This window comes from Peromyscus leucopus, chromosome 14 (genome assembly GCF_004664715.2).
Source record: "Peromyscus leucopus breed LL Stock chromosome 14, UCI_PerLeu_2.1, whole genome shotgun sequence".
In the NCBI taxonomy this organism is placed as follows: Eukaryota; Metazoa; Chordata; class Mammalia; order Rodentia; family Cricetidae; genus Peromyscus; species Peromyscus leucopus.
Window position 1 is genome coordinate 46,464,997 of NC_051075.1, and position 12,365 is coordinate 46,477,361.

Sequence of the window (12,365 nt, forward strand, 5' to 3'; positions counted from 1 at the left end):
TACTGATTTCCAAAGTGGCTGTACAAGTTTGCACTCCCACCAGCAGTGGAGGAGTGTTCCCCTTGCTCCACATCCTCTCCAACATCAGCTTTCACTTGTGTTTTTTATCTTAGCCATTCTGACAGGTGTAAGATAGTATCTCAGAATCATTTTGATTTGCATTTCCCTGATGGCTAAGGATGATAGAACATTTCTTTAAGTATTTCTCAGCCATTTGAGATTCTTCTGTTGAGAATTCTGTTTAGGTCACTACCCCATTTTTTAATTGGATTATTTGGTTTTTGATGTCTAGTTTCTTGAGTTCTTTATATATTTTAGAAATCAGCCCTCTGACAGATATGGGGTTGGTGAAGATCTTTTCCCATTATGTAGGCTGCCATTTTGTCCTATTGACAGTGTGCTTTGCCTTACAGAAGCTTTTCAGTTTTAGGATGTCCCATTTATTAATTGTCAATCTCAGTGTCTGTGCTACTGGTGTTCTGTTCAGGAAGTTGTCTCCTGTGCCAGTGCGTTCAAAGCTATTCCCCCTTTCTTTTCTATCAGATGCAGTGTAGCTGGGTTTATGTTGAGGTCTTTGATCCACTTGGATTTGAGTGCAGGGTGATAAGATAAGGACCTATTTTCATTCTTCTGCATGTTGATATCCATGCCAGCGCCATTTGTTGAAGATGTTTTCTTTTCTCCATTGTATAGTTTTGGCTTCTTTGTCAAAAGGAAGTATCCATAAGTGTGTGGGTTTATGTCTGGGTCTTTGATTTGATTCCATTGATCAATGTGTCTGTTTTTATGCCAATACCATGCTGTTCTTATTACCATAGCTCTGTAGTAGATCTTGAGATCAGAGATAGTGATATCTCTGGCAGTTCTTTTATTGTACAGGAGTGTTTTAGCTATCTTGGATTTTTTTGTTTTTCCATATGAAGTTGAGTATTATTCTTTCAAGATCTATAAAGAATTGTTTTGAAATTTTGATGGGGATTGTATTGAATTTGTAGATTGCTTTCAGTAAGATGGCCATTTTTACTATGTTAATCCTACCAATCCATGAGCATGGGAGATCTATCTTCTGATATCTTTTCCAATTTCTTTATTCAAAGACTTGAAGTTCTTACCATACAGGTTTTTCACTTGCTTGGTTAGAGTTACACCAAGATATTTTATATTGTTTGTGACTATCGTAAGAGTGTTGTTTCCCTGATTTCTTTCTCAGTGTTTTTATCATCTGTGTATGGGGGGGGCACTAATTTTTTTTAAGTTAATCTTATATCGAGCCTCTTTACTAAAGGTGTTTATCAGCTGTAGGAGTTACGTGGTAGAATCTTTGGGGTCATTTATGTATACTCTCATTTCATCTGCAAATAGTGAAAGTCTGACTTCTTCATTTCTAATTTGTATTCCCTTGATCTCCCTTGTTGATCTTATTGATCTAGCTAGAACATCAAGTACTATATTGAACAAATATGGAGAGAGTGGACAGCCTTGTCTTGTTCCGGATTTTAGTGGATTTGCTTTGAATTTCTCTCCATTTAATTTGATGCTGGCTGTTAGCTTGCTGTATATTGCTTTTATTATATTTAGGTATGTTCTTTGTATCCCGGATCTCTCCAAGACTTTTATCATGAAGGGGTGTTGGATATTGTCAAAGGCTTTTTCAATATCTGATGAAATGATCATGTGGGTTTTTTTTTTCTTTCTGTTTGTTTATATGGTAGATTACATTGACAGATTTTCTTATGTTGAACCATCTGTAACAGGAATCTTAAAAGTTCTTATTAATAAAATCAAACCCGAGGCCAGTTATTGGGGTCAATGCTGGTAGATCAGAGAGACAGAACAAGCCACAGCTACCTCACCTCGCCGGATCCTCAGCTGGTCTTGTCTCCTCAGACTGGAGGCCTCTGAATCCTCATCCAGAATGGGTCTCAGCTGAATTGCTGCTCAAAAGCCTGAATGCTTAACCAGCCAAATGCTTCTAGTTTCTGGTCCTCACACCTTATATACCTTTCTGCTTTCTACCACCACTCCCTGAGATTAAAGGCTTGCTTTCTGAGATTAAAGGCGTGATGAGTCAACATGCCTGTCTGTATCCTTGAACACATGGATTTCTGCCTCTGGAATGCTAAGATTAAAGGCGTGTGCTACCACTGCCTATCCTTTATGTTTAATATTGTGGCTGCTCTGTCTCTGACCCCAGATAAGTTTATTAGCATGCACAATATTTGGGGAAATACAATACCACAACCATCCCTGCATTTCTGGGATGAAGCCCACTTGATCATGGTGGATGATCTTTTTGATGTGTTCTTGGATTTGGTTTGCCAGCATTTTATTGAGTATTTTTGCATCAATGCTCATGAGGGAAATTGGTCTATAATTCTCTTTCTTTGTTGAATCGTTGTGTGGTCTGGTTATCAGGGTAACTTGCTTCATAAAAAGAATTGGGCAATGTTCCGTTTCTATTGTGTGGAATAATTTGAGGAGTACTGGTATTAGCTCTTCTTTGAAAGTCTGGTAGAATTCTGCACTGAAACCGCTTTTCTTGGTTGGTAGACTTTTAATGACTGCTTCTGTTTCCTTAGGGGTTATAAGTCTGTTTAAATTGTTTATCTAATCTTGATTTAATTTTGATATTTGGTATCTATCAAGAAATTTGTCCATTTCTTTTAGATTTTCCAATTTTGTGAAATACAGGTTTTTGAAGTATGACCTAGTGATTGTCTGGATTTCCTCAGTGTCTGTTGTTATGTCCCCCTTTCATTTCTGAGTTTGTGAATTTGGATATTCTCTCTGGTTTATCTATCTTGTTGATTTTTCTCAAAGAACCAACTCTTTGTTTCATTGATTCTTTGTATTGTGCTTTTTGTCTCTATTTTATTGATTTCAGCTCTCCATTTGATTATTTCCTGCCATCTACTCCTCATTTGCTTTTGTATTAGAGCTTCCAAGTGTGCTGTTAAGTTGCTAATGTGAAATTTCTCCAAGTTCTTTATGAAGGCACTTAGTGCTTTGAACTTTCCTCTTAGCACCACTTTCATTATGTCCCATAAGTTTGGGTATGTTGTGCATTCATTTTCATTGTATTCTAGAATTCTTTATGTTTTCCTTGACCCAGTGGTGATTCAATTGATGTAGGCTTTCTATAGTTTGTGGTGTTGTTTTTGAACTCCAACTTTAATCCATGGAATTCTGATAACCTGCAGGGAGTTATTTCAATTTTTTGTATCTGTTAGGACTTGCTTTGTGACCAAGTATGTGGTCAACTTTGGAAAAGGTTCCATGAGGTACATAGAAGAAGGTATATTCTTTGGTGTTTGGATAAAAAGTTCTATAGATCTGTTAGGTCCATTTGAGTCATAACATCTGTTGGCTCCATTATTTCTCTGTTTAGTTTATGTTTGGATGACCTGTCCATTGAAGTGTATGTATCACTCTTGAGTTGGAAGCAGAAGGACCAGAAATCCAAGGTCATCCTTAGCTTTGTAGCAAGTACAAGGCTAGCCTGGGCTACATGAAACCTTGAATTCTCCCACTATTAATGTGTGTGGTTCAGTATGTGATTTAAGCTTTAGTAATGTTTCTTTTACAAATATGGGTGCCCTTGTTTTGGGAGCATAGATGTTCAGAATTGAGACATCATCTTGGTGGATTTTTCCTTTGATGAATATTAAATGTCCTTCTCCATCTCTTTTGATTAATTTTGGTTTGAAGTCTATTTTGTTAGTAGGATAGCTACACCAGCTTGCTTCTTCAGTCCATTTGATTGGAAAATCTTTTTCCAACCCTTTACTCTGAGTTAATATCTGTCTTTCAAGTTAAGGTGTGTTTCTTATATATAACAGAAGGATGTATCGTGTTTTCTTATCCTTGCTGTTAGCCTGTGTCTTTTTATTGGTGGATTGAATCCATTGAAACTGAGATTAGTGACTGGTGATTGTTAATTCCTGTTATTTTCTTAGTGGTGGTGGTGTTTATGTTGACCACCATATTTGGTTCTAATGAACCAAAATTCAGCTTCCCCTCCTGACAAGAAAAAACAAAGGATGGGCATTCTTTTTGCCCTTCTTATGCAACTCATAACTGATAATTGCAATGAAAAAAAAATATATATATATACATATGTATGATTTTAGATGACTAAGTATTTTGCACATAGTATAGCTTAACCTTATACATGTCTCAGATTAAGAATTGTAATATCACTAAGTTTGTATGTCTTAATGAAATGTTAACTTACAATTAATTATTGGACCCATTGAATAATGTTATTAAAGTAAAATATTCCTTACTATAATAATTAAATTTGTTTTGTCTCAAAAATATTTTAGAAATGTTTTGCCAGTCTACCTCTTCCTAAATTTTCTTATATGTCATAGTAATGACTTGAAAAATTATAGTAATAGTGCCATCATAACAGTTTTATCAAAATTCGCATTTTCCTCTTTTTTTCAGGCAAGGTTTCATGTAGCCCAGGCTAGCCTTGTACTTGCTACAAAGCTAAGGATGACCTTGGATTTCTGGTCCTTCTGCTTCCAACTCAAGAGTGATACATACAGCTACCTTGCCTTGGCTTTAAAATTCATATTTTCTAGGAGCTAGACTATGTATGATATATATAATTGCATATATGATCTTGGACCCTGCCTCCTTCAGCTATAAAATGGCCCAAACTTACAACCTGACTCTGGTCTATGAATTCTGTTGTCTCTGAGAACAAATTCAGTAACCTGAACAGAAAACTCCGGCATTTTCATTCACAAACTTCGGTTTTAGACTCTTTGAGAACAGAATTTCAGCTTCCAAAATCCATAGAAGAAAAAGAATCTCAATCTAAGCTATTATTTCAAGTTATATCTAGAAGGAAGGTGTTAATAGTGCAGGCAGGCATTCTTGCTACACAAAATAGCTTTGTAAGTCCTTCCTCAAAGTCTTCCAGAAGCCTTTTCTACCAGGTAAAGCATATTATACAGACAGTTTGTGAAATCCAAAGGCTGGGTTTGGAATCTGTACTGTGGGAGTGCTATAAGATAGGATTTGCAGCATTTTTTCATTATGAAGTTGCTCTCAATATCACAAGAGCACACCCTAAAATCAGGATTAATATTAAATGTATTTCCAGGGATTATTTTATACTAAGAATTTATCTTAGTTCCTAAGGAGCTAATTGTGGAATAATGCCACTGGGGAGACCTAAGGGTTGTCTTTTCTAGTACCTCGAGAGAGGCGAAAGCTTAGTGCACACAGTCTTGGCAGTTGTAACTCAAATGTTGTAAGCATAAGATGGACACTTCTGAATCTAATCTATTCGTACTAACAAAGATGTCAGCTGTCTTAAGGTTTTATTTAGAAGAAAACAAAGCTAATATAATTAAGCACACTGATTTTCTTTATTTTACTCTCAGATGCTTACACTATACCTTTAATTCATCTGGAAAGAGATTTTAAGAAAAGGGTATCCCAACGTATTCCCAGGACCTCAGGACCTGATCATTGTCCTTATCTCCTAAAGCTGTTAGTGGAATTGCTAGGGTCAGAGTCTGGGCCCTGGCAACCCTAACAATCAAGGTTCAGTCACCTATCTTCAATAGGCTAGATAAAGAAACAAACATTGGTGAAAAGCAGAAAAAGTAGATTTACATAACATGGCCATACTGAGAATAATCAGGTCCAGTAACCTCCCAACCCCAAATCTATGTTCAAGACCTTTATATGAAGTTCAAGTTTTAAATCAAGATACATGCATAACTAAGGGGTCCTAATCAAGGTATGGCCCTGCCCTTCACTGACATATTATTAACTCAGTTCCAATCTCTTCTGCAAGGTAGTCTGGCAAGTTGTCAGTACTGTGTGAAATCATTTTTGGGGAGACAATTCATAAAAATTTTTGATGAGCCAGGTGTGATGATATATACTCCTCATCCTAGCTTTTTGAGGCTAAAGCAGGAAAACTGTGACTTTGTGACCAGCCTGAAAAGTCTTGGTCAATGTTTACTCTGGTAGTAAAATTACAGAGTTTATCTATCAAATCTCTAAAGAGTTCCTGTAAAGCAAACAGTATTAGTCACTTTTTATCACTTTCCTAAAATGCTTGATATAAACAATGTAAGGGAGCGGCTTTATTACAACTGTTGTTTCAGTGGTTTCAGTCCATCATGTCCAAAGCTCACAGCAGGATGGCCAGGAAGCAGAGAGAGGTGTCTGCACCACTGAGCCTTCTCCTTTTCCCTTCTATTCTTTCTGATGATATTCAGTTTCAAATCACAATTTTTCTCACTTAGTGAATCCTTTGTGGAAACAACATCACAGATACTGCCCGAGATGTTTAACTAGTTCCCAGGCATCTATTAGTCCAATCAAATTGGTGTAAGCCTTGGCTATCACAGTTGCTGATATATTTGTGTTAATACCAATTTACCTGTAGGAATCTAACTTAGGGCCAACTGAGCATCTCTTCTCAGACATGGCAGCTCCTCCCATGAAACTCTTAAAAGAACAGCACATCAAACAAGCCCAACTGTTTACGCTATAAGATACGAGAACCAACCTGTGGCCTTCTAGAGGTTCCCTAGGAACTTTGGAGATAATTTTAAATATAAAGATATTCTAAAATTTTCTTTCTATTAAATTTAAGACTGAATTTTAGAAGGCTAGAAAGTTACCTAATTTTTCAAACCAACACCAAAAAATACTTGAAAATGGGCTGGAGAGGATTCTGTGTGTGCATTAGAGAAGCGGCTACTCTTCTAGAGGACCCAGGTTTGGTTCACAGCCCCTACATGTGATGCACAAAAGTCTGCAACTATAATTCCAGAGGCTCCCATGCCCTCTTCTGGCCTTCACTGGCACTAGGCACACAAATGTACATGTAAGCAAGACATTCATACATGTGAAATATAAGTAAATGAATCTTTTTAATATGCTTATAAATAAAATGTTTGGGACATATTTCACTCACTCATAAGTAAGGGATCTTTGTTCTTTGTTGTGTTTCTTTAACCAGAAACAAAATAAGTATAAATCCAAACAAGAAGATTACAGGAAAATAACTTTCATGTTGTAGGAAAACATTACTTAATATCAAAGATGCAGTGGGTAGAAGAAGCTCAATCAGTAAGGTCCTGTAACAAAGACATAAGGACCTGAATTCAGATCTCCAGAGCATAAGTAAAAGTGCAACAGCATACACTGTAATTCCAGAACTGTGGAGCAGAGACAGGAGGAGAGGATCCCACAGCAGTGAGCTCCGGGGTCAGTGATTAAACCCCACTGAAAAACTAAGGTGGAAGCCAGGCACTGGTGGTGCATGCCTTTAATCCCAGAACTCAGGAGGCAGGATCTCTGTGAGTTCGAGGCCAGTCTGGTCTACAGAGTGAGTTACAGAACAGCCAAGACTGTTACACAGAGAAACCCCGTCTCAAAAAATTTTTTAAAAATTAATAATAAGGTGGAAAGGGGGCAGTGAGATGGCTCAATATGTAAGAATCCTTGCTCCCAGTAACATGATATCATACACATACATGTGCTTGCACCCACCTTCCTCCCACCCCTCTCTCTTTCTCAAGAATTATCTTAAAAGGTGGAGAGCAATTGAGGGAGATATCTAAAGTCAACCCTCTGGGATCCACATGCATGACTACCAACACACACACACACACACACACACACACACACACACACACACACACACACACAAGTTCATTAAGATTAACTAAATGATTACATTTGAGATTTTGTATAGGCATGGTTTTTATAAAACAAGGCAAATGAAATCACTTCTAAAGTTTTGACCTCTCCATAGCATATAAAAATAAGCAAATTACATTCTTAAAAGTAAAACTATAGTTAGCAATCAATGATTTAGTATTACATCTTACATAGAAATTATCTAAGTATCTGACAGTTGTTTACTAGTTAAGTTACTGTCAGTTGAAGATTTTTAGCTTTTTTAGTAACCTTGAAAAATTACTTTCAAAATGACATAATTCCCTCTTTCCTCAAAATTTTGTGTGCCTGAATCTCTCTTGTCCTACAGGGCTTAGTTAGTACATCACCACCCCTTCTATAATGGCCTTTCCTAATTCTCTAGCCCACCTTCCTAGTCTCTTTCACAGTACCTGGTTGTTCTATTGTAGCATACACCACAAATGGCATTTATTTTGTTAATCTACTTGTGAAGGATTGTTTTCATCTAGTAAAAATATATAATACAGTTTCCTTCCTTGTTTAAGGCCATGCCTGGCCATTATATCCTCAGCCCATAGAATTCTTGATACTTAATAAGCATTTGGAAACATTTGCTAAATCTAAGTATAGTAGCAGTTGCCTGTAATTCCACCACTGGGGAGGCTGAGGCAGGATCTTGAATTCAAAGCCAACCTGGGCTGCCTAAATAGATAATAGGACCTTGTCTCAAAAAAAAAAATCACAAATAGCCCAGTGTGTTGTTGGAGAAGGAGTGTGGCACAAAAGACTGGACGCCAAGCATAAAAGAGTAACTGAGAAGCTAATGGAGCAAAGCAAATTCTTCATAATTCTTAAGACACCAAGATTTAGTTAGGCATAGTGGTGCACAGCTTTAACCCAGCCCTTGGGAAGCAAAGGCAGGTACATCTCTGTGAGTTTCAGGTGAGCCTATATATAGCAAGTTTCATAACCGCCAGGGCTTTTCATGGTGAGACCCAGTCTCAAAAAAGAAGGTGAGGGAGGGAGGGAGGGAGGGAGGGAGGGAGGGAGGGAGGGAGGGAGGGAGGAAGGAAGGAAGGAAGGAAGGAAGGAAGGAAGGAAGGAAGGAAGGAAGGAAGGAAAAGCATTCAAAGTTTTCCTTGGAGGAGGGTATCTGGAACATATCCCAGGCTTTAATTTAAAACCCTGAAGAGGGCAGTGCTCCAGAAAAAAACACAAAACATCGGCCTTTAGAGGAACTGAAACCCAGTATAAAATTATTTCAGTCCCTGGATAAGCAGAATAATATAATTTACTTCAACTGGTTGCTAAAAGAAATCTTTTCTGGAGGAATATATCATTATCCAGAGCTTTCTAGCAAAATGACTTAAAATTGAGAGAAGAAAATTTTATAAAAGAGGCATAGAAGTGGTACTGATGCTTATATTGTCTCACATGACTCTATAAAGCTGTTACATATTTATGAAAAAATAACAAAAATGAGAACTTTAGAAATTGAAGTCCATAAAAGAGTTTAGGAAAACAATAGAAAATGTGGAAGAGGATGAAATAAATATGATAAAGAGTGTTAGCATTTATAAGTAAAGTTCAGGAGGAAAAAGTGAGCATAAACTATATTTTAGAGAGATTGGCAGAAGTGTGTGTGTGTTTGTGTGTGTGCACGCTTGCACTCTATCTTTCTTGTTGGTTTGTTTTTAGGTAAGGTATCTCACTGAACCTGGAGCTTACCAGTTTAACTAGGTTGACTGGCCAGCAAGCTCCAAGGATCTGCCTGCCTCCCCAGAGCTAGAATTAAAAGCATGTACCACTAAGCCTGGCTTTCTAGGTGGGTACTGGAAGACACAAAGTCAGTTCCTCCAGGGTGCATAGCAGCCCATTCACTGCCTGGACCATCTCCCCAGCCCTGACAGAGATGTTTCAAAACTAGTCAAAAAACAAGCCAGAGATTTCCAGGAACTAGGCTAATCAAAAGTAGGATAACTACAAAGAAACCCCAGCTGGGTAATCCTGGCAAAACTACTAAACCAGTGATGATAAGCAATGTCACCAGAGCACTTTACCTCAAAAGTAAAGATAAAACTAACAGGAATTATTTAAACATCAGGGATAGAACCCAGAAAACAATAAAATAGCATAGCATTTCCAAAGTTCAAAAGAATGTACTGCCAACAGAGAACTTAAATCCAGAAAAATATCCCTTTGAAAATTAAGGTAAAGGAGAGAGATGCCTAGTTGTTCGCCATGTAGGTATGAAGACTGAGGAGACAAAGGAGTGTAAAAGAGAGCTAGAAGATACAGGACTCTTGGATATGATGTTAATTAATAAAAATCAAGGTTTTATCCTAAAAACCAAGAATATGCTGAAGTATTAGAAAGTGAGTTGGAGCTGGGTGATGGTGACCCACACCTTTAATCTCAGCACTCAGAAGGCAGAAGTGGATCTCTAAGTTCACGGCCAGCCTGGTCTACAGAGCAAGTTTTAGGACAGCCAGGGCTACACAGAGAAACTCTGTCTCGAGACACCACCCCCTAAAAAAAAAAAATGGGAAAAAGGAAGACAGAAAGTGAGTTGGTCTGACACATCTCAAAGGATCTCACTCTTGCAGGGCATCGATGGAGTATGGCTGACCTACCAGGATTCAACTGATTCAGCCTCCCCAGACACCATCAGTTGTCTATAGTTTCTCAGTTGGGGTCGGCTCATGAATCCACCCCCACTCTGTGATAGACTGTTGATTGGCTTGATCTTAAGAGCTCAAGTCTTATGCAGGCTACCACAACTCGTGTGAGTTCATGAGTGCGTTGGTCCTATCATGTGCAGAAGACACTGTATCACTTCTGTCCTTCCTGAACTCTGGCTCTTACAGTCTTTCTACCCCCACTTCGGCAATGGTCCCTGAGCCTTAGGAAGGGGGTGTGATACAGATGGTCCGTCTGTTGCTGGGCATTGCATTGACAATCCTTCTATGCACTTTGACCAGTATTGAGTTTCTGTGTTAACTAGTGTTCACTGCAAAAAGAAACTCTTGTAATGATGCCTGATAGTTGCACTAATCTGTGGGTAATATGAAGTTGAAGGACAGTTTTATACTATATTCACTTAGCAGAATGATAATAGTAGGTTCACCATGGTGCCTGTAAGCTCCCAACCATAGGTTGTTAACCAGATTTATAGTACCAGGAAAGTGTTTCCTCCAGTGAGATATGGCTTAAATCTAATCAGAAAGTGGTTGGGTACCTCTTAACATTTGTACCACTGTTGTCACCATGGTCGTATCTTGTCATGCCAAACATAACTTGTTTTGTTTTGTTTGTCTTTCGGGACAAGGTTTCTCTGTGTAGCTTTGGAGCCTGTCCTAGAACTCACTCTGTAGACCAGACTGGCCTCAAACTCACAGAGATGCACCTACCTCTGCCTTCCAAGTGCTGGGCGTGTGCCACCACTACCCAGCTCAAACATAACTTCTTGTTTTTTTTTTTTTTTGGTTTTTCGAGACAGGGTTTCTCTGTGTAGCTTTGTGCCTTTCCTGGAACTCGCTTTGGAGACCAGGCTGGCCTTGAACTCACAGAGATCCGCCTGCCTCTGCCTCCCGAGTGCTGGGATCAAAGGCGTGCGCCACCACCGCCCGGCTCAAACATAACTTCTTAAGACTACTTTATTTATGGTCTTTCTTGGTCAAAAAATTTTATCTCAGTAACAAAAACCCATCAAATAAAAATATTACTATGGTTATTCTAGTTATTATCTTGCTTCCTCTACTAGATTATAATTTTCTTTGTGTTTTTTAAGTGTTATTATGGCTGGCCTTAAACAAGTGATTCTCCTACCTTTTCCTCTCAAGTGCTGGAATTACAGGTATTATGGCACCACCTCAGGCTCTACAATGTACCTTCTAGAGAGGCAGGAGAAATGTCACTTTTCTTTGGGTTATATCCCTTGAACCTCAATTAATACTCTACATACAAAAAGCACCCCAAAAAATTATTAAATGAGTGAATGAATGAGGAATGATTAGTTAAGCATATGAACTTCATTAAAATAGCAATAATAATCGTTTCAATCATAAATCAATTTTATTTTCATTAATGTGTTAAAATGTCTGATAGTAAAATGTTTGAAAATAAAGTGACTGTTTTTTGTATTTGCAGGACTATCTCAAGCAGGTGCTGGACATTGATCTTCATGCTCAGATCCATTTTGGCAGGGTTTTTATGAAGCCAGGGTATGAAAATAATTTTATCTAATATATCAGGTTATTTGCATTGCTGTAACCAAGTTTTAAATGCTCTGTTTTTACACTTTTTATTATGGGGTACCCATTTTAATTAAATATTTTAGTACTAGAATCCTTTTCATATGTGCAGCTTCAGTTTGAAGTTGATTTCGTCTTATGAATCAATGAGTTTGGTATAAACAAAGCAAAGCAATTTTCTAACTTTGTTTCCTTTTTAATTACCATGTCTAGTGTCTTTCCCTCTCTTTCTCCTGCACCTTCATTCTTTTTAAAAATAGTTTAGCATGAAATGTCTCAAATATACAGGGAAGTAAAAGAACAATGAACCCAAACACATGCCCATTACTGAAGTCAGGAACCACCAGCATGCATTTATATCTGCTTAATCAATTCCCCAACCTCTTTGTGGGGTGGTGGAGCTAGATTGTTTTAAAGCTAATTCTAGACATC

General features: G+C 37.9%; 1 protein-coding gene across 14 annotated transcripts in view; it reads left to right on the forward strand.

The window, feature by feature from the left end:
- The window catches only part of Gphn (gephyrin), a 410,602-nt gene that overhangs the window by 384,900 nt on the left and 13,337 nt on the right, over positions 1-12,365 (forward strand). For all 14 annotated transcript variants that reach the window (XM_028876083.2, XM_028876082.2, XM_028876085.2 and 11 more), the window contains one exon: positions 11,830-11,903. In XM_028876083.2, coding sequence (XP_028731916.1) covers positions 11,830-11,903 — 74 coding nt within the window. The remainder of the gene's footprint in view (positions 1-11,829; positions 11,904-12,365) is intronic.